Source organism: Terrapene carolina, unplaced genomic scaffold, assembly GCF_002925995.2.
Source record: "Terrapene carolina triunguis isolate 2854851 unplaced genomic scaffold, T_m_triunguis-2.0 Scaffold247, whole genome shotgun sequence".
Taxonomy (NCBI): Eukaryota; Metazoa; Chordata; order Testudines; family Emydidae; genus Terrapene; species Terrapene triunguis.
Genome location: NW_020664598.1, coordinates 2114829 through 2142277, shown reverse-complemented (window position 1 = coordinate 2142277; position 27449 = coordinate 2114829). Strand labels below are relative to the sequence as shown.

Sequence of the window (27449 nt, the reverse complement as noted above, 5' to 3'; positions counted from 1 at the left end):
TTGAGGGCATCTTGAGCTCCTCCATGCAGATTTTTCTGCCTTTGGGCATGTGCAACCAGGCTTCTGCTGACAAGAATGGATTGGGCTTGAAGATTTGGGTTTTTTTTATTAGCTGTGGCTGAGGGCTTGTTCTGATGGTTGGGCTTGCGAAATTTCTTTAAGTCAGTTGCAGAATTCATTGAGAATCCATGTAGTGTTTGCTAGCCACTCCTCAGTCACTCCCTCTCTTTATACTTAGACTGGACCTGTTGCGTGTGGCAGGGTCCAGGGTCAACCAGCCAATCCACCTGTTTAGGTTTTGGTCTGGAACCAGGGAAAACCATTCTTGAGAGAGGCTAACTCGGACCCCTCCTTATGAAGTAAAATAGAAAGGGGGTGAGTTTGTCATCCTCCCTTAGGAAGACACAGGGTGGGGAAGGAGCCAGCGGCTCATTGTCTGGGAAGGAAGAGGTGCCTAGTGCTTTTAATATACAAGGCTTTAGTCCTTACCTAGTCAGCAGTGAGAGTAACAAACTTGTAGAGCTTACAGACAGCTTGAAAAAGTAGTGAGTCATGTGGCAGATATACGTCAGTTTTTGCATGATTTGGGGTAATTATTAGGATTGCTGTTCATTTAGTGGTGCATTTTGTTTCAGTTTGTTGTTTCTGTAAACAATTAACTTACACCTTATTTTTGGTCACTAAATCTTACACCTCTGGTAAGCTATTTCCTGTGGCTGCCTCTGGGATTCCCTAGTACTGCATCTGTGGTACTTCCAAGCATGCACATGCTGCCTTTTTCCCCACTAAGACTTGTATTATACAGTTTGCAAAGGGGGCAGGGGTGTTCAGACATGCAGGGACACCCTATAAATGAACGGCATGATACATATTATTTTATTTGCTGACAAATAACTGCGCTGGCAGATTTGCATGCACAAAACCTTTGTCCTGTGCCATGTGAAGATTTTGTAAAATGCAAGGTGTGCGTAGTCTAAATGTTAACAAAACTCAAAGGATAAAGATGTAAATTATTTATTTATTGACCATGACAAGAACAGAACAGCCCTATGCATTTCTATCGGTAATTATTTCAACACTGTAAAAGAGGTCTGATGACTTACATGAAGCGTATTGTTGGGGCAAGATACCACAAAGCTACATGGAAAATTGTGAAAATTACTATTGACATGGGGCATCCTTAGCAGTTTGGGAAGCTGTCGAGAACTTGCTCATATGTTGAATGTCACCCACCAGGCTTGCCATCTGGCTGCCAATGTTTTGCAGCTCCTGGGCCACTTTGCCTATGTCCCCTCGCAGTCCCAGAACTGCATTTTTTATCTCCTCCAAAGTGCCCAGGGCTTTCTTTGTCATACCCACGTTAGGTGACCCTCCAGCAGAAGGCATATTGGGGCTACCCACAGGATCTACATTCTGCACAGGAAATGCCCCCCAACTCCCACCAGAAATGCGGAGAGTTCTGCTCTCAAAACTGTTCACTTTTCCAGCGCAATGTCTTGAATTATCTGGGAGGAGATTCAGGATGCTGGTGTTTTCACTCTCCTCTTCCTCAGATCTTTGGCAAGAAAAAGGATGTGTAACCCTGTCCTTGAGACAATTAAAGAAAACAGAAGAGGAGAGCTTGTGAGGTGAAGACAAGCCTGAAGGCCCACAGGAAGGGATAAGGTTAGGATGAACTATGTTCTCTGGAACAACTGAGTCTGGGGACGAGATGGAAAAGGTGGAAAAAGAGGATGTTGTTGCCATGGAGCTGGTCGAATCTAAAACGTATGTAAAAGAGAAACAAAAATGAACACTATACAATCTTGGCATGAAATTAGTAGTAGTAAATTATTTATACTAAGGTAGTGTCTGAAGGCCCGATTGGGCCCTGGGTCCCATTGTGCTGGGTGTTGGGCGCGCACACACAAGCGTTAACCCCTGCCCTAAAAGGCTTACAGTCTAAAGACACAAACAGTAGAGCTGGTAGGAAAATGAGATGGTATTGTATGTAACATTCAGTCCACATGCTGTACTTGACACAAGACCCAAACAGCCTTAACACTGGACTGATTTACAAGCCAAAAAGGACCTACTAAACCATCCAGCATGGTGCTGAATTGTAACAGGCCATTGTTCAGGTTTATATGTGGAACAGCCACTTATTTCAAAATTCATGAGACAATTCCTGATTTTCATACATGACCTGAGAGCACAGAGCTTGTAGGACAACTAGAGAATATAGGAATGACATTTCTAGGCCCCAGAGCCTTACAAAGACATTACACTGAGGGTTAAATCCTCAGATGGGCCAGAGCAGCACCCACCACACCTTGGGACGGGGTGAAGGTAGCTTTATGCCAACTTTGCAGTCGTCCTCCCTTTCCTAAGACCAGCTGGAGACTTATTTGGCCCCTGGAGTAACTTAGAGCAGCCTCTGGGCTGCTCTAAGTCACACCAGTTTGTAATGGTCCCAGAGTTCATTACACTACCTGAGGATCGCTACAGTGCAGCACTCTCCCTCCTTTAACAGCTGGGAAGGAGAGAGTAATGTAATGCTAGCCTTATTCCCTCATGCTGGAGGAATCCTTAGCTGTCTTTTTAGAAAAGCTTTGTCTTCATTGCACTGCCAGAGTGCCAAAAAGGAGCTCTATTATGGGCCATGACCTAGCACTCCGTCTTCACACTGTGACATTTTACATTGCATCACTGTGCACTGATTCCACCTCCTATGTGAAAAAGCAAATATGATGCAATTATTTTGTCCTGCAGGATAAAAATAAAAAACATGGAGTGACACAAATAACTATAGGCTCTGAAAGGAGCAGTTTAACAGATTTTTTGCCTCCAGGCTACTGATAATATTTTGATTATACCTATACACTACTATCTAAAATATAAACACATATGTAATTTAACAGTACGAGTACCTGTCTTGCAAATCTCCATGTACAATGTATAAGAGGGCTTGGGTGTCTGACTTTCACCAAACAGATCAGACTTTATTTTTTTTTTTTTTATTCTTTTTCTGGGATAGAGAGATTCTCCACTTGATTGCTGCTTCCATGAGTAACTGGCTTCCTCTTCTATTCTGAAAATACTTAGCATCTCCTTGGTGGCATCAATTTAGTTTCATTTGGCAGTAGTGACACTTTATTGGAGTAAAGTTTCTTCTTTTACAAGTTCCACCCTCTTTAAGGTGGTCACTATCACCTTAGGATGCAATCCACCTTGTTTTCCACACTCTCCAAAACAATTATATGCACAAAATGCTAAAATGAATCTGGCTCAGTGATCTAGACTGAGTATGATATGTTGCCAGACAGAGGTGGATTCCTGAGAGGTGAGAACAATAAGCTGGCTCAAACCAGTGACTATGAGGTGAAGAGGGGAATAATGCTTAGTGCAACTGACTTAAAAACATTACCAAATGATTGCATTTTTGTTTACATTTTCAAGACCCAAGAATGTTTCTTTGCATACAACAACATTCTATAAACCTAAATGGGAAAGTCTCAGAAATGCCCATTTTAAACTTAAAAAATAGCTGCTTTCAAAAGCAATTGACTCTATCAGCAAGTGAGATTCATTTCTTAATAAATGAACCTTCAGAACACTGCACTGACTCTCATGGAGGCAGCTATTCATTCTCTAGTCCTGTCTCCTCATTCAGAGGTTTCTTCTGACATCCAGTATCTCTCACAGGTGTGAACACAAGATTACTAACTCCTGACAGTTTCTGTTTAGAGAGAACTTCTCATGCGAGAAGAAAACAAAGGGGTTTCATTTGTTTGCGTGTCTCACGTATAAAGCTGTATGGTACAAAAGTCACAGGACTAGCTAGGTCTGGGGACCAGGAATGGGATAAGGAACCTTTCACTTCTAAACCACTAGTTTCTGATATACTGCAGATCATTAATTACTATCTGATAGCTTTTCAATGGCTTAGGTGAAGTGAGTTTGTGGTCTCTGTCCAGGCCCTAGTAAGGGAGCGAGTTGGTACTACTGGACCCTCTTGTTGGCAGTCTCAGCAGAGAAGCCAAGCAGTGAATGGGCCATGGAGACTGAATTACCTTATGGTCAGGGTTGAACAGTGGAGGTGGGACTGGGGGGAAAGCTTGTTCTGACATTAACTATGCTGTATCTGTTCGGTGAGTAACCAGAGAATTTCAGTCCCCAGCACCTTGCAACTGCACTAAATTCACTTAAATGATGTACAAACATCTTACAGCATTTTCAAGGGCTCTATTAAATAAAGATACTTATTACTGCTTTCATTCTGTAAGATTTTGCTTTGGCTTGTCGTATCTAATATTGAATATGAAAATGTAAAGGAAAGATGTTACTTAACCTCCATTTAAGTAGCTTTGAACATTTAGTATTGTGTTCACTCTAGTGACAGCAAGGATGCCTGCTGCACTAGAGGAGGCACCGATAGCTTTTTTTTCTTAACACCTTCTAAATTCTGAAAGGCTAACTTCCTTTGCTGAGTGCTGTCACTACTGCATGCATGTTTTGCAAGAACTACAAAGAGGATGTGGCTGGGAGAGGAGGTAACAAAGAAATTAGAATGCAAATTAGACACTTGTCTTCTGTTAGACATGGAATGCACAAACTCACCTGGCCTTGGGGAAAGGTGGAGATTTGTGTTAAATGTCTGCACACTATTAGGCGTGGAGGAATTGAAGTTTAGCATGGTGGTTGTATTAGGTCCAGGGAATTGTTTAGAAGAAGATGGAGTTGGTTTCAGAATCTCACTGTTTGCCACACTATTCCCTAAAGGATCAAAGACATTGAAGGTAGGGGAGAGGTAAAGGGTCTCCACAGAAGCTTTGCTGCTAGAGGGAAGAAAGTCTGACTCTGGGACATGTTGGCTGGTTGTGGCAGGCTTTTCTGGAACTGATGACTGACGACCAAGCAACATTTCTGCAATTTTGGGAGTGTTTGCTGACTGGTTCCTTGAAGGAGGCATAAGAGTGATTGTTGAAGCAGGATTTGTGACTGTGCTGTATGTTCTCCTGCCTGTGCCCCATTTTTGTGAAGTAGATAGGCTTCTCTGTGAGGAGAAGGATATGACACCTGTCAGGCAAAAAGTGAGAATGATGTCACAGAAAAGGAGCTGCATCTTGGATGGGAAAAGTAATAATATTAATACAGTAACTAGCTCTAAAATAGCATTTTTCATCAGAGGGTCCCAAAGTGCTTTACAAAGGAGGTAGATTATCCTAATTTTACAGATGGGAAAACTGAGGTACAGAGCGGGGAAATGACTTACCCAAGGTTACCCAGCAGGCCAGAGCTGGGACTAGAACCCAGATCTCCTCAGGCCCAGTCTGGTGTGCTAGCAGCTAGGCTAGGCTGCCCAAGTTAGTTAGAATTGCAACAACAATCATGCTTAGCACTTTCCAGCCATAGATTTCAAAACATTTTACAAAGGTGTACAATACAGTATCTTCATTTGTACAGGGGAGTTAATGAGACCCAGAGAGGTTAAGTGACTCTCCTGAGCTTACACAGTGAGTCAGCAGTTGAGCTGGAATGATCTGCTGTCTATGAAACCGTTTGTAATTCATAGAAAAGTGCACTAATGTACAATTCTAATTATTACATCTCGTTACAAATTACCATAAATCGCTAAACCTAAGTGTCTTATGTATAATTAGAAAATTAACAATCAAACCATAAGATGTAATCTTGACAATCTGATGTAAGTTAACGTGGCAGTTTGATTCAGCAGTGGAATGCATGAGACAGGCAGACACCTTATAAGGATTTCAGGAGTAAGTTCTATTAATTTAAAAAATGGTTAATAACTATTAATTCAGCTAAAAACATAGAACTTTTTGCAACAATTTTTGAAAGTCCCTGCTTTGCTCTGCATTCCAGTGTCTTAAGCCAAACCTTGGGCTCTTGACTCCCCTAAGGCCTCCCCCAGATACCTGCAGAGGTGGTGGTGGGGAGGCTTAAGCAGGTTCCTCCTTAGAGTCACAGAGCTGCCAACAGCACAGCATTGGCTCCAGAGCAGCCTTCAGAAATCTAATCGCCTAGAGAAATTATCAGAACTCATCTGGACTTCTATTTTCTGCAGGGTGGCGATGAGTGTGGGGAATTGGGGTGGAGGTTGCCTGCGCGCGCACACACACACAATAGAGAGAGAACCTGCTTTGTGGATTGGAGCTCAGTTGTTTGGTGGAAAGGGACTGGGTGGCATTTTGTTAAATTTATAAAGAACAATGGTTATGTTGTAGAGGTAAAGCTAAAATAATAGAATTAGGCAAGGGCAATTGTATGTGGTTCTGGGTTTTTTAATAAAGTATGTAAAAGGCTTTTTAAAAAATGGAAAAGGCAAGTATCCCTACCTTCCCTATCGCAGTCCCCCCACTGCCAGCCTTAGTCTCCTTACCCACACATGCTCCTCTTCATCCTTTCTTTCCTCTCTCCATATCACTTTCTCTCTGTCCCCTCAGTGTCACTTTTCCTCCTCCTTGCTCCTATTAACTCCTCTTTTGCCATTTCCACTTCACCCCAACTTTGAATAAACTTCAAAACATGCATGTTACTAATATGTGCCAATCATCTCCTGGATCATCTACTTGGACCCCAACCTCCACTCTTCCGTTGGCTTTGTGCCTTTTAAGGCCCAATCCTGCGAACGTGATGTATGTAATTTCACTCAGACCAGAATTAATCTTGAAAATCTCAACTTCCCTATACAGTTATCATAGACTCACAAAACTGTTTGAATGTAAGAAAAGGGCAGAGGGTGAGAGGGGGAATTAGCCCTTGCTTTTCATAAAGTGGTGGGAGAAGTTCTCCAACATACAGTCCCCTCCCTTATTACTCTTACTATCACCGTTTAAGACCTTGTCCCAATCCAATTTAAGCATTCTCTGAGCATTTGCCAGAAGGAGCTTGGGAAAGATTGCTTCAGAGGATCTTGAGATGCACCCAGTAGTTGGAATATGGTTCTGCCCAGGGTGCTGGAACAATTTGTATAGTGGGGGAGCTGAGAGACATTGAACCAAACTGTAAATCCTGGATATGATGGAAACCACTTCAAGCCAGGTGGTGCAGCAGCACCCCTAGTTCCAGCACCTATGGTTCTGGGCCGCACACAATTCCCATGTGCTACTGCCCCTCTAAGATATAAAGCTCTGTCCTACAGTACTAGTGCCTTCTTGATTGCTCTCTCTTGATATCTCCACTTTCTTGTTACTGGGGCACACTGCATTATTCTTCATACACCACCATGTGGTTTTGTTAGACAGAGCTAGATTCCCAGAGGCTATTGCTGTGAGCAATTTCCATGTTAGCCCGATATGCATGCATTACAGGTTTCAAAGCAGAGAGTCAGCAGGTGTGACAGGAGATTTTAAAAAAGTTGAAATGTATCTCACGGTTTAAGAATGTGTGAATGAAAGTTCCTCTGCGAGTAATTACAGTGCTCAAAGGAAATAGAGCTCAGAGATAATGAAAAGACCAGTACGTTAACTGCCTTCAGTATTAAACTGTTGATACAGTGGGGAGATTAGAATCAGTTAATGTACTGATTCAATGGTAGATACAGTCTGTCTTTTTAACAAAGATACTGTATGCTCTTGTTAAATGTTACATTTGAAAGATGGGTCTTTAATTGCTGGGGTAGGAGAAAGGGGGGGGTGTTTGTGTGTGTGCACATATGTGCGTAGGTAAGGAATGATGAGATAATATATTTCTAATAATGGAAAGATCTGAAATCTCTATACCTTACTCTATATTTTTGAGAATAATTTAAAATTCTAACTTGTTTATATTTAAGTGCCTTCTCAGTACAGACTAGGGACCGAGTGGCTAGGCAGCAGTTCTGCAGAAAAGGACCTAGGGGTTACAGTGGACGAGAAGCTGGATATGAGTCAACAGTGTACCCTTGTTGCCAAGAAGGCTAACGGCATTTTGGGCTGTATAAGTAGGAGCATTGCCAGCAGATCGAGGGACGTGATCATTCCCCTCTATTTGGCATTGGTGAGGCCTCATCTGGAGTACTGTGTCCAGTTTTGGGCCCCACACTACAAGAAGGATGTGGAAAAATTGGAGAGTCCAGTGGAGGGCAACAAAAATGATTAGGGGGCTGGAGCACATGACTTATGAGGAGAGGCTGAGGGAACTGGGATTATTTAGAATGCAGAAGAGAAGAATGAGGGGGGATTTGATAGCTGCTTTCAACTACCTGAAAGGGGGTTCCAAAGAGAGAGGATCTAGGCTGTTCAGAGTAATGGTCTCAAATTGCAGTGGGGGAGGTTTAGGTTAGATATTAGGAAACACTTTTTCACTAGGAGGGTGGTGAAGCACTGGAATGGGTTACCTAGGGAGGTGGTGGAATCTCCTTACTTAGAGGTTTTGAAGGCCTGGCTTGACAAAGCCCTGGCTGGGATGATTTAGTTGGGGATTGGTCCTGCTTTGAGCAGGGGGTTGGACTAGATGACCTCCTGAGGTCCCTTCCAACCCTGATATTCTATGAATACTATAGCCTTTGTAGAAAACACATTTGGAAGTCATTTAATAATACATGCACTCCAGTTTTTTCACAGTGAAACAGTGTAAAGCTGAGAGTAGTGGCAAGGAACCATCTGAGAAATGTGTTGAAGATGCTCTTCCTTTTCCTCCCTCTTATTATGATCCGCACCTCTCTCCTTCGGCATTGGGCTCCCAATTCTCATGTTAGCTTTTCATTCCATTTACCCTTCTGCTGTTTTCTTAACCTGAACACCAGCTTACTGAACCAGAACACCCCCACAGAGGATCTGATACTAGGAAATGCTGCATTCAGCATTCATTTTCGGTTGGCTCTCATTGCCTCTGCCCTCAGAACCACTTCATTCATTCCCCTGGAAGGGATAGGAAGCAAAGGATAGTGAACAAGCACATGTGCTACTGGCCAAATTCTGCCACTCCAAACAGCACTGTGGGCTAGATTCATGAGGGCATGTAGGCGCTGCAATACAGACCATTGCACCATCTCACTTTTAGATGCCATGCTGCCTAGTGGAATTCACTACTCCAAGTTAGGGACCCAGGGTCCTTGTACAATATATGGGGAGAGTTAGGCACCTAAAAACGGGATTTACAAAAGCCAGTAAGCCAAGCAGGGAGCCACCTAAGCTCCCTAGCAGGCAATGAAAAAGGGATATAAACCTATACTCCATCCCTCAATGGGAGTTAGTTGCCTCACTCTGGCCTGGATTTAAGCACCTCTCTCTACTTGGGATTCATAGCCATGAAACCTCCCCTGGAGTTAGGCACCTAAGCCAAGAGGAGGCAGTGGTGCCCCCCTTACAGCCAATATCTCAGTGGTTAGCACTCTCACCCAGGATGTGGGAGACCTGGGTTTAAATTCCCCCTCTGCCTGATGTGGAGCAGGAACTTGAACTCTGGTCTCCCACTACTGAAAAGATTGCCCTGACCACTGGGCTATGTGGTACTTTGGGGTGGGGCTCTCAGTCTCTCCTGTTGGACCTTTTCCACTGTGTATAAAGTCATTGGGCCAGAGAGAGCAAGAGTGAGAGTGCCTCTGCAGCACAATGGTTAGGGCTCTCGCCTGCAGGGCTTGAGTCATGCCGGAATGCTCCGGAACACCACTCTGGCTTCTTCCTCAGACTTCTGGTACTATCAGTTTTGAGTGATGAGGAATGGAAATGCATTCTGACACTTTTTTTTTTTTTTTTTTTTAATTGACTCTGTCACTGCTCACCAGGGAGGTGGGAGTCCTGGTTCAAATCACTGTAGGGTGACCAAAGAGCAAGTGTGAAAAATTGGGATGGGAGGGGGGGTAATAGGTGCGTATATAAGACAAAGCCCTGAATAGCCAAAGTGTCCCTATAAAATCAGGACATCTGGTCACCCTAAATCCCTGGGTTTAGTGTTCTATGCACTGGGACATTGAAAGGGAAGTGGCACCACCTCCACCATTTTGTGTGGGGCCCAATCTGATAGACATGCTCTAAGGTATCATCTGAGCATGTCTACTGGATCAGGCCCCAAATGCAAGGTAGGCACGGGAATTTTGTGAATCCCACCAGCCTTAGGCACAAGTTAGGCACTGAGCTGGGGGGTGGGGACACTATTCAAGTGCGTAGGTGGCTGGACATGCAATTTAGGTACCAGGGGATTTTGCTGGTGGAAACTTAGGTGCTTAGGGACTTTAGGGATCTACTGGTTTAGGCAGCAGCTGAATGGTGATTTTGTGAATGCCAGTAGCACTTAACTTGTCAGTTAAGTGCCTAAATCCCCCTTGTGAATCCAGTCCGGTGTATCTCTGGAGATTGGAACAGGTTGTGTCTGAACAGCTAGCTGCAGTTTCTATGCAGGGATTCTGCCATCCTCCAATAGTCTTCTCCCAAAAGGCGGTGTGGGTTTGACAAATGTAAACATGCCCTCTATGTATATAAACAGTGGAACAGAATTGCCGGGAAAACATTCTGGCCAAGATTTGTAAAAATAGATGCTTTAAAGTTAGGGTCCCAAATTCTTATTTGCACACCTAAATACGTGATCTGGTTTTCATGAGTGTTGGTTGCCACTGAAGTGAATGTGAGCTGCTGGGAGAGCTGGTCACTTTTGAAAATTATGCCCATTTATTTCAGTGCTTAAATAAGGCTGTAGGAATCTAACTTTAGACACCCAATTTTTGAAAATATTGATTTCTATTTCTATTCACTTTGGGAAAGTTTTCAAAAAGTACCAAAGAAGGTGAGGATTAAACAGCACACAAACTGGAAATTTCTATTTTAGGGTGTTGTGCTGCCACCCATCACAGCTGTATCTGAGCCAAAATATCTAGGTTTCAGTAATAATAGTATCTAGTTCTTATATAGCGCTTTTCCTCAGTAGAGCTCAAAGCACTTTACAAAGCTGGTTAGTATCATTATCCCCATTTTACAGATGGGGAAACTGAGGCACAGAGAAGGCCATTACTTGCCCTAGGCCACACAGCAGGTCACTTGCAGAGCCAGGAACAGAACCAGGTCTCATGAGTCTGTCCAGTGCTCTATCTACTAGGGCAGGTCTACACTACCCGCCTGAATCGGCGGGTAGAAATCGATCTCTCGGGGATCGATTTATCGCGTCCCGTCAGGACGCGACAATCGATCCCCGAATCGACGCTCTTACTCCACCAGCGAAGGTGGGAGTAAGAGCCGTCGACAGGAAGCCGCGGAGGTCGATTTTGCCGCCGCCCTCACAGCGGGGTAAGTCGGCTGCGATACGTCGAATTCAGCTACGCTATTCGCGTAGCTGAATTTGCGTATCTTAAATCGACCCCCCCCCTGTAGTGAAGACGTAGCCCTATTCAAAGCAGTAGTTGGGGGACCAGCCTTCCTGCGACTATGCAACCTACTCTGCTGTTCTAGATCTGCTCTCCCACGGATCTTTGCCAATGATTGACCCTGACCTGCAGCACCCCTGTTATTTCAATAGTGCTGCAGTTATAACCAACCCATAACACTGTGCTCTCTTCAATATCTGTAATTATGATCTCTAGTCATAGTATTGTATTCAAATTTGTTTTGCTCAAGCTGAATGCTATTTTGGTGCATGTAACTTATAGTCCTCAGTGACTGTCTTATTTAAATGCTAATCACCTATGATAGGCTTGGTTTCCTAGAAATGATCACACTAGTTTTACTCAGTAGCTTGGTATCACAGTATCACAAACTTCAGATACAGAGAAAAATCATCAAAAGAGAGAAGGTTTCCAGGAACTAGTCAAAATGCATCCAAAACTGTCAAATCCCCCTGCAATAGTTTTGGGGAGAGATCCAAGAGCTTACTCGCTCCTTCTCTTGGCACTATCTGCAGCCAAAAGTGCTCCAGAATGTTACTTTTATTTCCTTGCAGCCAGAAGAATTTCTTCCAAAGTTGCAGTTAATTCCTTTTAAACTGCCTTGTTCCACAAAGAAGTCTATGGACTTGCGCGTCAGCCAACAGACATGGTACGTGAACTGTATTTTTTGATCGGTTGGGCCCAAAGAGGAGTGATCTCCTCTATCTCTAATTTGTCAATGTTTTTAGTGCTTGCACTGTGAAAATACCCTTGAGTTTGCCAACAAGCATCTCTTTGAAAGGCTGCGTAAACTTAAAACATGGGTCTCAGAATGGAGGAGTACACAGTTACAAGGTCACAGGCCACCCTCTCACCCTGATTTTTAATTTATAAATAGATCTGATTCTTCTCTCACTTACACCAGTTTTACATTAGTGGAAATATTGACTTCAGTTGTTATACCTTATCTACACCCATGCAGGTGAGAGCAGAGCCATAATTCTTTTATATTGCATTATATGTCATCTGGAGCATATGAGTTGTTGTACTTTAATCAGATCACTGGTTCCTTTCGTCCTATAGGTTGTCTCCAGCAATGGACAATATAAGAATCTTCAGGGCATGGTTAACAGTCCTAGTAATTATGTAATGATGTGCATGAGGGCTGGAACTATTCCTGACACCTTCACGCCGACCTAAGCATAAGGATTGTTAATCTCATTTTAGCTTATATAGCTACAATGTTATTAATGATCCTTTTTGTTTAAGGAGGAGTCAGGACCCCTAGGATCTGTCAGAGTGGGCTCCCCACGCCCAAGTAGCTCACCAAATAGAAAACAAAAACAGTTGTTCTTTTTTCCAGAATTTAATCTTGTAAAAAATAATTCTCCCCCTTTCTGGATACAAGCAGAAAAATCAACAAAGGACAAGATTTTTCTCTTTCCAAGGTGCACGTTGTAGCAGCCAAACGACCATCAGGCTGAGACCAACGTCTTTCCACCACCTTTGTTCTTTCTCCTTTTTATACTTGACAGCTGAGCCTTGCAGTTTAAATGAACCCCATCTGCACCTGTCCTCCACTATCATGCCAGCAGTCTAATTACTTATCCTTTAGCCTTGGTAGAAAAAATGGGCTGCAGGCTTTAGCCCTGCCTGGGCAATCAGTATGGGGGAGTACTGAAACCTGGGCAGGTAGAATAGTCACAGTATGCCCTCCTACAATTTTCCCTAATTGACTTTTTCAGCCCATGGAAGGTTCTGTGTCCTACTGCTCCCACTAGAGCAGGAGTAGGCAACCTATGGCACGCGTGCCAAAGGCAGCACGTGAGCTGATTTTTCAGTGGCACTCACACTGCCCGGGTCCTGGCCACCGGTCCGGGAGGCTCTGCATTTTAATTTAATTTTAAATGAAGCTTCTTAAACATTTTAAGAACCTTATTTACTTTCTATAAGTCTATAATATATAACTAAACTATTGTTGTATGTAAAGAGACCTTCTAAAAAGGTTAGAATGTATTCCTGGCACGCGAAACCTTAAATCAGAGTGAATAAATGAAGACTTGGCACATGACTTCTGAAAGGTTGCCGACCCCTGCTCTAGAGTCCTAGATTCTGAGGCCAGAAGGGACCACTGTGATCATCTAGTCTGACCTCCTGTATAACACAGGCCACCCCTAAATAATTCCTACAGGAGATCTTTTAGAAAAACAGCCAGTCTTGATTTTAAAATTGCCAGTGATGGAGAATCCACCACAACCCTTGATAAGTTGTTCCAATGGCAATTACCCTCACTGTTAAAAATTTATGCATCATTCCCAGTCCGAATTTGTCTAGCTTCAACTTCCAGCCATTGGATCATGTTGTACCTTTCTCTGCTAAACTGAAGAGCCCATTCTCAGATATTTGTTCTCCAAGGAGCATTAGAATTGGGTTAATTGTCTCTAGTCTAAAACCCATCAGGGCTGCCCTCAGTTTTAGCTGGAGAGCACTGCTTGGGAGCAACGGGATGTGAACCATCCCCCAGAGGGACTGAGTATGCCATGTTCTCAGCCCATGATGGGCAAGGCAACATACAGTGGGCTATTGCACTACTCTTTTGCCTGTTTTCTTTTTAATGTCTTAGTTAATGTGTTCAAGGGAGGGGCTGTAGGTTAGAATTGGCATGCCCTGACAGAGCTGTGTCAGGGGAATGGAGGGTGAAACTGCTTTTAGCCTTTTGGTGTGGCCCATTTGGTGCCCAGCCTACCCCTAGGCAGTGCCAGGGCAATTTCTAGGGGCTAATTTTCTCTGCTGTGAGACCAACAATTCATCAGTTAATTCCTCTTTACTTTGTTTTGAATTTGAAAACAGGCAAACAGACCACTCCAGGACATTACAGTCAATATTTTCCCAAACAGAACAGTCAGATCCATTTCAGTGTAGATAAAATAGAATGCATTTCTTGAGGTGCAGCCATGAAAACAGAAAATAAATGGTTTTAAACATTAACTGCCTGACAGGATAACAACAATGAGACACTGCAAGCTGGGCTGTAAAGCTTGCAGAATAATTGTCCATCTAACCATTTAAAAAAGGACTGAAAGTTGCTTGTTGTCTAAATAGCCAAAACTTCCCCCTTCAGTGTCTGGCTTCTCAGACCCCGCACACAAACATATACAGGGTATGTCTACACTGCAATAAAATACCCACCGCTGGTCCATGTCAGTTGACTTGGGCTGTGGGGCTGTAAAATTGCAGTGTAGACGTTTAGGTTTGGGCTGGAGCCTGAGCTCTGGCACCTCACTGACGTGGGCTTGTGGGCCTTGGACTGCAGGGCTATAAAACTGCCGTGTAGACATTTGGATCTTAATGTGGAGCTCGAACATAGGATCTGCTATGCTAGCACATCCTTCAGAAAGTTGTTTCATCACGCCTTTGACAGAGATCTGCAGATGGAAACTAAGATCCTGGTCTACAATGCAGCAGTCATCCCCAATCTCCTTTATGGGTGTGAGACGTGGGTGACATACCGAAGCCATCTTAAGCATCTGGAGTGGTACCAACAGTGCTGCCTTAGGAAGTTTCTCCGTATCGGATAGGAAAACCATCGTACCAATGGCAGCATTCTCTCTGCAGCTAACATCACCAGTTGAGGCGAAGATTATGAAACATCAACTTCACTGGGCTGGTCATTGTGTGAGGATGGCTGATGCTCATCTTCCGAAGCAAGTCCTCTTTTCTCAACTTAGTCATGGTAAGAGGACCCGTGGGGGACAGAGGAAACACTACAAGGGTACCATTAAAGTATATCTTAAGAAGGGAGGTATTGACCCCACGAATTGTTAAGAGCTGTCTGGCAATAGACTGCAATGGCATCGCATCATACATCAAGCCTCAGCCTGTTTTGAAGAGAATCGCCTTGCTCAAGAGACTGAGAAACAGCAGAGGAGGAAGGAAAGTGTACAGCATCCCAGCCAGCAGTTGTGCTTTCTCCAAGCAACCACCTGTCACATACGTGGAAAAACCCTTAGAGCGCAGATTGGACTCCTCAGCCATCTTACATCTCATCATGACTTTTCCCCCTGGCAGACATCATCCTCGTATCAAGGGACAGCCACGCCGCCACTGAGGCATTTGGGCTCTGGGACCCCGTGAGGGAGAAAAGTTTCTGAGCCCAGGCTCCAGCCTAAATGTCTACCCCCAATCAGCTAAAATGGGCAGCCGTGGGTGTTTTATTGCAGTGTAGACCTACCGTATGTGTCAAATCCCTCAAAGGAAGTCTCTCTCTCACCTCAGAGCCTTGTTTCAAAACCAGCTTCTTGTTGAAAAATGTGGCTAATAATAAAGGCAATCTGATAGAATACTGACATTTCTTTAGGAATTTACAGAACAAAGATACTGCACCAATCCTCAGTTGTTGTAGCGCCACTGACTTCAATGGAGCAATGCCAGTTCACACTAGTTGAAGGTCTGGCCCATTATTCCTTAACATACATAAGACCAGTTCAAACAGAATGTTTAGGTGTCAGACATTGTTAAATCCCATTCCCTTTTCCCATGCTGGGTTTGTATTTTGACTAGTTTCTGGAAACCTTCTCTTTTGATGATTTTTCTCTGTATCTGAAGGTTTTTTGGTGGTTGTTGGGTTTTTTGGTGGTTGTAATAAGGGCTGCATTGAATTTCACAGCGATGCACTGCAGACAACCGCCTTCTAGAATGAGCAACTAGAAGAAGGAAATTAGGTTTTTCAAAGGCAGGGGGAAAGGAAGTCACTTAAGTGTCATGTGTTCAGTGACTATGATTGCAGTCATACCTCATTTATGTTATATGAAAAGAGAATGCTGCAGGTTTTTAGGATATGCTTCTATTTCTCAGCCATCCTCTCTTTGGGGTTTCAACTGTGGTTTAACTGCTGTCACTTTATCTAGAACTAAGCCGCATGCACCAATTTCAGCTTGCTGCTGCTTTTTAAAAATTGAACTATACCTTTTCTCTGTTCTTAATGGGTACTGAGTAGTTCTGGAAATGGAATTTGTAGATGAAAAACACTCAAGGTGGTTTACTAGACTGCGCTAATAAGTCTGACTATTGGGTCTGCTTATACAACTAGAATAACTAACTCTGAGTATTAACTTTCCACATCTTGGTTAACATGTAAAATCTGATTGAAGACGTGTGTGTGTGTGTTTGCAGTTTTCTCATTCCTAGAATTGAGACTGAAAAGTACTTGATAGCCAGGGTCAGGACAGTACAAGCAAGTGCTAGGTAAGCTTTCACACACTGTTCTGCTGATTATTATCCTATCCTAATTATTTCACTTGCTCCCCCCTCCTTTTTTTATCCACCTATTGCGTCTCATAAGGTAGGAATGTTAAGCTCTTTGGGGCAGGGACTGTCATTTACTGTTGTGTTTGGCACATAGCCTAATGAGGCCCTAATTGGGGTCTCTAGGTGCTACCGCAATATAAATAATTATTAAAAAATACAATTCATTCCTGATCTGCAGAGTCCCTCCTAGTCCAGCACTCTGCTCCCCTATACACCTTGCAGCACTCTCCACCATTCTAACAGTAAGCCTCTACTGAACATATGGGGGGAAACGTTAATTGAAACTAGAATGGAAAGACAAGCATAACAACCTACTATGCAACCTACCATAGTCCTGCAAAAGCCAGAAACTCAAAACTGGGGAACATCCTGGCATGCTCAGATTCAGAGCTGTATGTTTTCCAAATATACTTACCAGTGGTATCCTATTCAGCAAAAATGAGATTGAAATGGTGACAGCGTAAATCAAAACGTTGGATAACATATTGAGAGAAAAGGGATAGAGCTGTAAGGTGAATTATAATTAGTGCAGATGCTTTCAGCTGAGCTGTTTTCTTTTAAAAAATACTATATATCTTAAACCCCTTTCTTTGGTTGGGTTCCATTCTGCCGTACATGGTATCTTTGAAATCAAGTACCACACACATCTGATGCAGTCAATTTGACAAGGCCTGTGCCTGACCAACCTGATTGCCTTCTATGATGAGATAATTGGCTCTGTGGATATGGGGAAGGCAGTGGACATGATATACCTTGACTTTAGCAAAGCTTTTGATGTGGTCTCCCACAGTATTCTTGCAGCAAGTTAAAGAAGTATGGGCTGGATGAATGGACTATAAGGTGGATAGACAGCTGGCTAGAATGTCAGGCTCAACAGGTAGCAATCAATGACTTGATGTCTAGTTGGCAGCTGGTATCAAGTGGAGATCCCAGGGCAAGTCCTGGGGCAAGTTTTGTTCAACATCTTCATTAATGATCTGGATGATGGGATGGATTGCACCCTCAGCAAGTTCGTGGACGACACTAATCTGGGGGGAGTGGTAGATACATGGAGTGTAGGGATAGGATCCAGAGTGACCTATTGGAGGATTGGGCCAAAAGAAATCTGATGAGGTTCAACAAGGACAAGTGCAGAGTCCTGCACTTAGGACAGAAGAATCCCATGCACTGCTACAGCCTGGGAACCGACTGGCTAAGCGGCAGTTCTGCAGAAAAGGACCTGGGGATTACAGTGGACAAGAAGCTGGATATGAGTCAACAGTGTGCCTTTGTTGTCAAGAAGGCTAGCGGTATATTGGGCTGCATTAGTAGATCAAGGAAAGTGATTTTTTTCCCTCTATTCGGCACTGGTGAGGCCACATCTGGAGTATTGCGTCCACTTTCCTACCTTCCCCCCTCCCCCCCCCCCGAACGGATTTGGACAAATTGGAGAGAGTCCAGTGGAGGGCAATGAAAATTATTAGGGGGCTGGGGCACATGACTTATGAGGAGCGGCTGAGGGAACTGGGCTTATTTAGTCTGCAGCAATGAAGAGTGAGGGGGGATTTGGAAGCAGCCTTCAACTACCTGAACGGGGGTTCCAAAGAGGATGAAGCTCAACTGTTCTCACTGGTGGCAGATGACAGAACAAGCAGCAATGGTCTCAAGTTGCAGTGGGTGAGGTCTAGGTTGGATATTAGGAAAAACTATTTCACTAGGAGGGCGGTGAAGCACTGGCATGGGTTACCTAGGGAGGTGGTGGAATCTCCATCCTTAGAGGTTTTTAAGGCCTGGCTTGACAAAGCCCTTGCTGGGATGATTTAGTTGGGGTTGGTCGTGCTTTGAGCAAGAGGTTGGACTAGATGACTTCATGAGGTCTCTTCCAACCCTAATCTTCTATGATTCTATGATCAGCTGAGATAAGAACCAGTCTAGAAAACATAGGGGGATTATACTGTGTGTGTTTACACAGAAAGATTTGTTAAAGGCACGTGGAACTGGTTTGAATTGTCTATCTTTCCCAAAATTCACATGACCGACCCCAGTATTATTTTAGGGTTTGCAACATGGTATGATGATAAACTTTTTTTCCCCCCTGCAGGATAAGTAGGGAGAGATTTCAGCCCTACATGTAGTGAAGTTCAGCTTTTACCCCAGGCAGCTTTGGTTTTTACCTATTACATTCACAGGAGCAGAAAAATGAATCTCCTCATCCTTGTTCTCTCCCCTCCCCCCATTTTTATGATAGGCTTTTTAGAAAGACATATTTATGGCCTGTTTCACATACACAAATAATGTGACACATTCTCCTATGTTTTTAAAGGCAGGGAAGGGCAAGAAGTAAAAGCAAACAATCCCCACCCCCACCCCGAATAGACTTCTTATGCTTATACCTAAATATAATTTATATTTATAATATAAAGCCTTATGGAAGACTTTAAAAATGTAAAAGAAATTCAGCTTCTAAGCATGAGATTTTCTGCATTTCACTCCTCCTCATTTTTTATCACTAAGGAGACAAGTATTGGCATGAAAACAGGATCTTGGTTCCTTGAGAGTTCACCTACTCCAGCTGCTTATTATTCTCTCGCCCCCATGTCTTGCGCCTGAGGACCTAATTCTCTGCTTGTGACATCACTTGTTTCCATGGCAACCAATTGTGATGTCACAACTCTCACTTGAGGTGCAGGAGAAGAGATAGCAGCAGGAACACGTGAACTCTTCTTAAGGAAGCTGATTTCAGCCTTTTATCCTAATGAAGTAGAGGGGAGAAAAATACAAAACATATTGTGGAGAAGCTGAATAGCTCCTACTTACAATTAATAACTTAAGCCAGCATCAGCTGTTAGAAAGCAATACAGATGCTCCCCGATTTACGCAAGGCGTTCCATTCCAGAACGCCTTGCGTAAGTCGAATTTTGCATAAATCGGGAACGTATACTCAACAATTACGCAAAAAAAAAAAAAGAAAAGAAAAGCTTACGGAACTTTTTCCATAATTGTAGATTTGCGTAAGTCGGGTTTGCGTAACCCGGGGAGCGTCTGTATAGCAATAACTCCATTTCAGAGACTCTTCTTAAACTAGGACTGTACCATCTGGGGTCTCAAGTATTAACTGAACTGAATCTCAACCCTTTCTCAGAAATGCTTCAGAACTTTTTTACAGTTCATATTTCCTCCTCTCTCCACAGCCTCAAAAAACTTCCCTTCTTTCTAGACCCCTTCCACAGCACCAGCTCCATGCCCTAGCCTCTTCCTTCACTCCCTTCCCTGGCTGCCTCTTAATAACTCCTTTTCCTCACGTCCCTTCCTTCCTATAACCCTTCCCCACTACCGTTTGAACATCCTGCTATCTAGCAGTATTGACAGCCTCTTTGGTTGAGTCTCATGCTCCGCTGTATTCCAATCTTCTAAGCAATGCACTCAGTGCGCACCTCTGAACAGGGAAAGTTTAGAGTGTAGGAAAAATTTAAATACAGAGGGTGCCCAAGGACAAGCAAAAAAACTGATGTCCTACATGCAGCAGCCTTGTTAGGGGAAGACTTCAGGGGGGTCTAATTAATATGAGAGGGTTGAAGGTAAGGAACCAAAGGAGACAGAGTCAGAACAAGCATCCAAATTTATGGATGGTTGCCTGAAATCAAACTGAACCCTTTTTAGGTCTGTCTATTTCAATTAACTCTTTCCCTGTTCATTGGAATGGACTATTCCTTTGAAGCACAGGATACATAGACCAAAAGCTGATGTGAGTTTTGCCCCATGTATCAGCTATGTTATTCAGCAGTAAAGTGGTTATATAAAATGCCTCCCAAACTGACTTATTTTGGTAAAGCTCATTCAGTTAAAGATTCTGTATTAATACAGAACTTCTGTCCCTGCTCAGATTTTTGAACTGTTTAGCCATCATACTTCTGTTCCAGGAGTCACTGGCAGCTGCCTGCACCACTGGTGGTGCTCCATCTGAAGAGCCCTCAGCAGGAAACGGAGGTGGCAAAGTGGTGGTGGCGGGGGTCTGCTCATCCTCACTAAATACTATCAAGTCCTGGTGGAGAAGACAATACAGAAATAATCAGTTAAGCAGTGATCACTCAGGTACAAGCCATGCTGCTCAAAGTGGTGAAGACTCGAGCTTTATAGGTGGTGTTAAAACCAAGAAAGGGGGCAGGGTGTTAAAAATTACAACTTACCTAAATTGTTTGGTTGATTTTTAGAAAAACCACTGGCCATTAAATATAGACTGAAATATTTTTTACATGTTTAAGACTGATAAGACATTTATCCGTGAGAGAATCAGGCCATTGCAAGTATACTTTTTAAAACAAAAATAACTGAATGCTGACTTCTCTGACTTACCTACATGCTGAGACCTGAGTCCAGGGGGCTGCATTTCCCCTAATAACGTTGATGTCACTAATATCTAAAGCACCATAAAGAATGCAGCTCACTGTTCTGCTTTAGGTGTCAGTGATATGATCATCTATTATAGGAGAAACTCAGAACCCTATAACGAGGTCTTGCAGGCTTTTCTGGTCACCTTTTAAAATACTAAGGGACTTACTTCGATCTGTTGTTCTGCTATACGGTGACTTTTGCCCTAGAGCAAACGTGTAAAAAAAAGACCGTTGATACAAAAAGAAATGTTCTGGCCCTATGTTTTCTTTGCTATTATTGAAAAGATTTGTGTTTTCATAAGGACTCTCTTTAACCAGTCCCAACTTCAGCTTCGTAATACTACAACTACTTTGCAATTTCATAGCACCTTTCATCTGAGGATGCTAAAACATTTTACAAATATTAAAGAACTCAGCCTTACTACAGCACTGTGAGGTAGGGTATTAGTATTTTTCTTTTCAGATGGGGAAACTGGGCTAAGAAAAGTAAAGAAATCTCCCCAAGAAAAGAGAACCCAGATCTCTTCAGTATCAGGTGTGTTGGGCCAGGTCCTCAGCTGGGGCTAATTGGTGTGGCTTCCAGGAAGTCATTAGAGCTATGCTGATTTCCACCAGCTGATCTCTCCCAGTGCTGCTCACAGCTTGTTTTGTTTTATTTGATCTTAGAGGGATGCCAAAAATTGGTGATTAGAACATCTCAGTTGACTGCTGATGTGGTCACACACTGGTAGCTAGTACAGCTTTGAAAATACTTTCATTGAAATAGGTAATGTTTCCTCTCTTTACAGAAAGGGCTAAAAATAGGACTGTTAATTAATCGCAGTTAACTCACGCGATTAACTCAAAAAAATTGATCATGATTAATCACACTGTTAAACAATACAATACAGATTGAAATTTATTAAATATTTTTGGATGTTTTTCTACATTTTCAAATATATCAATTTCAATTATAACACAGAATACAAAGTGTACACTGCCCACTTTATATTACTCTTTATTACAAATATTTGCACTGTAAAAATGATAAACAAAAGAAATAGTATTTTTCAATTCACCTCATACAAGTACTGTAGTGCAATCTCTTTATCATGAAAGTGCAACTTACAAATAACTGCACTCAAAACCAAAACAATGTAAAACTTCAGAGCTTACAAGTCCATTCAGTCCTACTTCTTGTTCAGCCAGTCGCTAAGACAAACAAGTTCTTTACATTTGTGGGAAATAATTTTGCCCACTTCTTAATTACAATGTCACCTGAAAGTGAGAACAGGTGTTTGCATGGCACAGTCGCAAGATATTTACTTGCCAGATGCGCTGAAGATTCATATGCCTCTTCATGCTTCAGTCATCATTCCAGAGGACATGCTTCTATGCTGATGACGCTTGTTAAAAAAAATGTGTTAATTAAATTAGTGACTGAACTCCTTGGGGGAGAATTGTATGTCTCCTGCTTTGTTTTACCCGCATTCTGCCATATATTTCATGTTATAGCAGTCTCGGATGATAACGCAGCACATGTTGTTCATTTTAAGAACACTTTTACTGCAAATTTGAAAAAATACAAAAAAGATTCCAATGTGAAATTTCTAAAGATAGCTACAGCACTCAACCTAAGATTTAAGAATCTGAAGTGCCTTCCAAAATCTGAGAGGGATGAGGTGTGGAGCATGCTTTCAGAAGTCTTTAAAAGAGCAACACTCTGATGCAGAAACTACAGAACCCAAACCGCCAAAAAAGAAAATCAATCTTCTGCTGGTGGCATCTGACTCAGATGATGAAAATGAACATGTCAGTCCGCACTGCTTTGGATCGTTATTGAGCAGAACCCCTCATCAGCATGGACGCATGTCCTCTGGAATGGTGGTTGAAGCATCAAGGGACATATGAATCATTAGCACATCTGTCATGTAAATATCTTGCGATGCCGGCTAGAAGAACAGTGCCATGCAAACGCCTTTTCTCACTTTCAGGTGACATTGTAAACAAGAAGCAGGCAGCATTATCTTCTACAAATGTAAACAAACTTGTTTGTCTGAACAAGAAGTAGAACTGATTGGGCTTGTAGGTTCAAAAGTTTTACATTTTTTATTTTTGAATGCTGGGTTTTTTGTACATAATTCTATGATTGTAAGTTCAACTTTCTTGATAAAGAGATTGCACTACTGTACTTAGGTGAATTGAAAAATACTATCTTTTGTTTTTTACAGTGCAAATATTTGTAATCAAAAATAAATACAAAGTAAGCACTGTACACTTGTTGTAATTAAAATCAATATATTTGAAAATGTAGAAAACATCCAAAAATATTTAAATAAATGGTATTCTATTGTTTAACAGCGCGATTAATTGCGATTAATTTTTTTAATCACTTGACAGCCTTTGTTAAAAACCACAGCAGGTTTCCAATTGTCTTAACAGATTAGATTTAACAAAGCAGTGCTTAAAGCAGCTGAATGGGGAATTAAGGCCTTGTCTACACTTGAAAAGTATCTGTTGCTTACATCAGGGTGGCAGGAATGAATGCAGTTGAAATAGTGCTGAAGTCTATCCTTAGCACGCTTGCAGGTAAACTACATTCAGCATTGGTTTAACTCTCTTTGTTGCTGACACCTGCTATCAACAATGGGTATTTTTTTGTAGTGCAGTCAAGATTAAAGTCAGACATTCCTAGAACAGATTAAAATGAATCTGCCGTGGCAACTCCAGACAGATTGGCAGCCTTGGGTGTAGGAGGAGTAATTGTGATTGGCATATGGCTGGTGGCAGTGACTGTGAATGACAGAAAGGTATATGATCTTACAGAGTTTTAATGTGTTTGGGGTGGGTTCAGACACAGACGTTGGAAACAGACTGGTGACACACGGGTTTAAAGGTTGAACGCAAAGATGTTCTGATAAAGCCCTGAAAGTGGTGCTGTGCTACATGCGTGTAATCTTTGTTGCTGCTTTTGTTGTTTTTACTCCTCTTTAGTCAACGAAATAATAGGAACAATCTAAAAAGTAGAATAAGAGAGAATATCCCAAGTCTGTGTCTGTTCATTTTTCTCACAGCAAAGAAACAACATATTCCAGAAGTCCAAACCCTTCTAGACCGCTCGGAAGCTGACACAACTCAAAGTCTTGGTAGTTCAGTTCATGTAACTACCCAAAAGTTTGGATAATGATTCTAGTCTCTTTGGGCTGGTCCACACTAACCCCCCACTTCGAACTAAGATACGCAACTTCAGCTACGTTATTCACGTAGCTGAAGTCAAACTATCTTAGTTCGAACTTACCGTGGGTCCACACGCGGCAGGCAGGCTCCCCCGTCGACTCCGCGTACTCCTCTCGCGGATCAGGAGTACCAGCGTCGACGGCAAGCACTTCCGGGATCGATTTATCGTGTCTAGACAAGACGCGATAAATCGATCCCAGAAGACCGATTGCTTACCGCCGGACCCGGAGGTAAGTATAGACGTACCCTTAGATCTACAAAGCAGGGCCAGAATTAGTGAGAAAAGCCTTTCTCACGATATTTCTCTATTTCTGCTTCACACCTTAACTAGGTAATGCAATGACTGCATTGAAATGAAAAACAACAGTAAAAACATTAACTGATCATCACTGAGTTTTCCAAAAGCTTTGGTTTGGTTTCAGTTCTATTTGGGGGCAAAGGTTCATAATGGTTTTTATTTTGCAAGAATCAGGTTGCATTTGACGTAAAAATTATTCTGATCGCAGAAATTGATGATTGAGAGTTCACGGCAGGATCAATTCAAATAGGAGGATAAAGCTGAGAGAGTATAATGCTTCTGTAAAAGCCTAAATAAGTTAAATTAGCAAATGTGGTAAGGAAAATGGTTAACACTGTGTGGAAGGTAAGTGGAATCATATTTATGGCTTTGTCTACAGTAGAGAATTGAACTATTTGTAACTGAACTGGTGGGGTGACACTGCTGTAAGTACCAATGCAGCAGGGTGTCCACATTAGCCATTCTGTTCTGGTTGCAGTTTTGCCCTGTATACACACTTGTGCTCTGTTACATAAGTTGTGGTTGCATTGCCCTCTGGATTTTTTATCACACAGTTCCCTACTTGGCAATCTGAAGCAGTGGATTCTGGGAGCTATTACAAGGACTCCAGAAGCTCCTCTATTATACACAAAGTTGCAGGCCAGCTGCAACAGCAAAACAAATTGACATAGGTACACTATAAAAAGCAATAGAGATGCTATCTTCCAAGTTCATAAGTGCATCTCACTGGGACTCCAATTTTCCTTTCCAGGATCTTGTAAAGGAGTGGAATGGCTATGAGGCAGCAAGAGTAGGAGGTAATCCAATAAGTAGTGGTATCCTGATTTAAAATGTTGTACTGTGCAGGGATTGCAGGCATAGGTGTAACAGCTAGTTGTTGCGTCAGTACTTCACTTATGCTTGAGCCCTAATGTAATAGTTGAAAATTTCCCTTTGGAACTGTGTCCTACATTTGCATTTCTCCCGCCTCAAATTAGCCCTGCATCATTTCCCTGTTGTCCTGTCTGAAACCTTCCTGTTTCTCAAAGGTCATTTATTTTATGCTCTCCAAATTTATATGTGCAGTCCAAGGCTTTATTCATGTCTTCTGCATGTCTAGGTCTTCCCTGTTCTGCCTTTTCCTGGACTTCAAGTCTGTCAGTCATTCCATCTCTATGGGTCCAGTCTGCTTGCCCCCAGGTCTGTTCTGGGATGACCACAGAGGCTACTAAAATGAGAAATAAGAAATGAAAGAGTTAATCATCCCTCCCTTGATGCAACAAGGAATGTGATCAAAAGTAACCATTCCATTTCAGTTTTGAATTCCAGTTCTTGGTCACAAGGCACTTTCTTCTTTGAGTAGAGATGGTAGGAATGTATTATTAGAATTTACACACAACATTTAGAAGGGTGAGTGAGGATACTAGATTAATGTGAGGATGGGAGATTGGCCAGGAGATGGTCACTCTACCTAGATTAACAAGGGAAAGAAAAGCAGTTTTTGTTTGCGCTGATATTCGAGAACCAGCGCTGTGAATGAAGAGGTTGTCTGAGCTTCTGTAGGGATCAAGGGAAATATGCAATGCCCCAAAATTTGATTGTAAGGCTAGAAGACTTGTTTTGTTCGGGTTTTTGGACATAACTCCTGAATACTGGGGGGAAATCACTAAGATTAATCATATCTCCACAAGATTTCAATCAATGTATTTGATCTCTGAGTGCTGGTGGGATAGACAGCATAATTAGTTTCCCTACTCTCATGGTCTGTAGTTATCTCTACTTCACTATGTCATCAAAATATGCCTAAAACTGCTTTTCATGCATTAAACAGCAAGAAAAAATAAAATTTTTGAGTGCAGGTAGATACAAGCAGCAAACTGTGTATGGATTGAGAAATACAATGTCACATGAACAATTACACCAATATGCTCAATATGTACTTTCTTGCAATAGTATCTTATTTTTAGAGCCTTTTTTGTGATTTCTTTGTTACTTTTGACTTTTTTTTCTCCCCTCTTATCCATCATTTTGAGTCTGGCCATGAGGCATGACATGCCACAGCCAGCTACTATGCAAGCTGAAGTAGGCACTTCCACTCTGAACTCTGCAGTGGAAAGCAAGGGGCAACATTACGGAGGGACATGCTGACCCTGGTGGATTACAGGGGAACTGAACTGGGTGGGCTGAGGAGAGGGTCAGTAACTATCACTCATTCTGTAGAGGAGGAGAGAATGGAAGAGTTGGGGAGAGAGTTGGACACTTCCACCTTCATGTGAGGCATTATCCCCTATCCACAATCGCTAAGAACAGCATTCATAGGAACCTGGAAACCATTCTTCTGTCCTCAAGCCTACAAAATCCGCTCCCATTGGTACATTTTACAATAAAAAGCTGCATACCTGCTGTAGAGGGCATCTTTCCTGTTCTGCCTCCTGCTGCAATGGCTTAGGCGTAGTCTCCACCTCCAGCTCTGGATCCTGAGATTCCAGCAATGTGTCCGGAATCACCTTGTCTTGCTGGTTCACCTGATTCACAGATCGAGTGCTCTCCTTTTTTCCATCACCATTGCGCTGCAAGAAACCTCCATGCTATCTAGAAGCACCTCAGGCTATGTAGGAGAGCGAATGCTAAGAACTCAGTCCAGTTTGTTGTAAAAGGAGCACATTTTCCAGCATAAACCAGATCTATTGTAATTGTCCCAAGCCTTGTTCTTCTTGGACCTTCAGTCCCTTTGCCTTCTCTCAGTACTCTTTGCCACCCTGAGCAATACTCATCTTGGTAACCAGTAGCTCACATACCCAGTCATACATTAAAGTAGTGTGAAAAACTAGTTTCAGGTGGTCCTGGATCACCTCATTGCCCCAGATGGCCACTAAGGCCTGCACATTGGCTGTCAAGCCAGCTGGCAGCATTCTTATACAATGGCCTCCTTAGATACATGCCGATGATAGAATCAGAATAAAATCAGAGAGGCTGATCCCTGTGAAAACAGCATGCAACTAGC

General features: G+C 42.6%; 1 protein-coding gene across 1 annotated transcript in view; it reads right to left on the bottom strand.

Moving 5' to 3' along the window:
- Window positions 1-1161: 1161 nt before the first annotated feature.
- The window catches only part of ENTHD1 (ENTH domain containing 1), a 64089-nt gene continuing 37801 nt past the window's right edge, over window positions 1162-27449 (bottom strand). Inside the window, exons 4-6 of the mRNA XM_026657484.1 lie at window positions 20448-20603; window positions 4600-5074; window positions 1162-1760 (exon numbers count right to left, since the gene is read on the bottom strand). Coding sequence (XP_026513269.1) covers window positions 1162-1760; window positions 4600-5074; window positions 20448-20603 — 1230 coding nt within the window. The remainder of the gene's footprint in view (window positions 1761-4599; window positions 5075-20447; window positions 20604-27449) is intronic.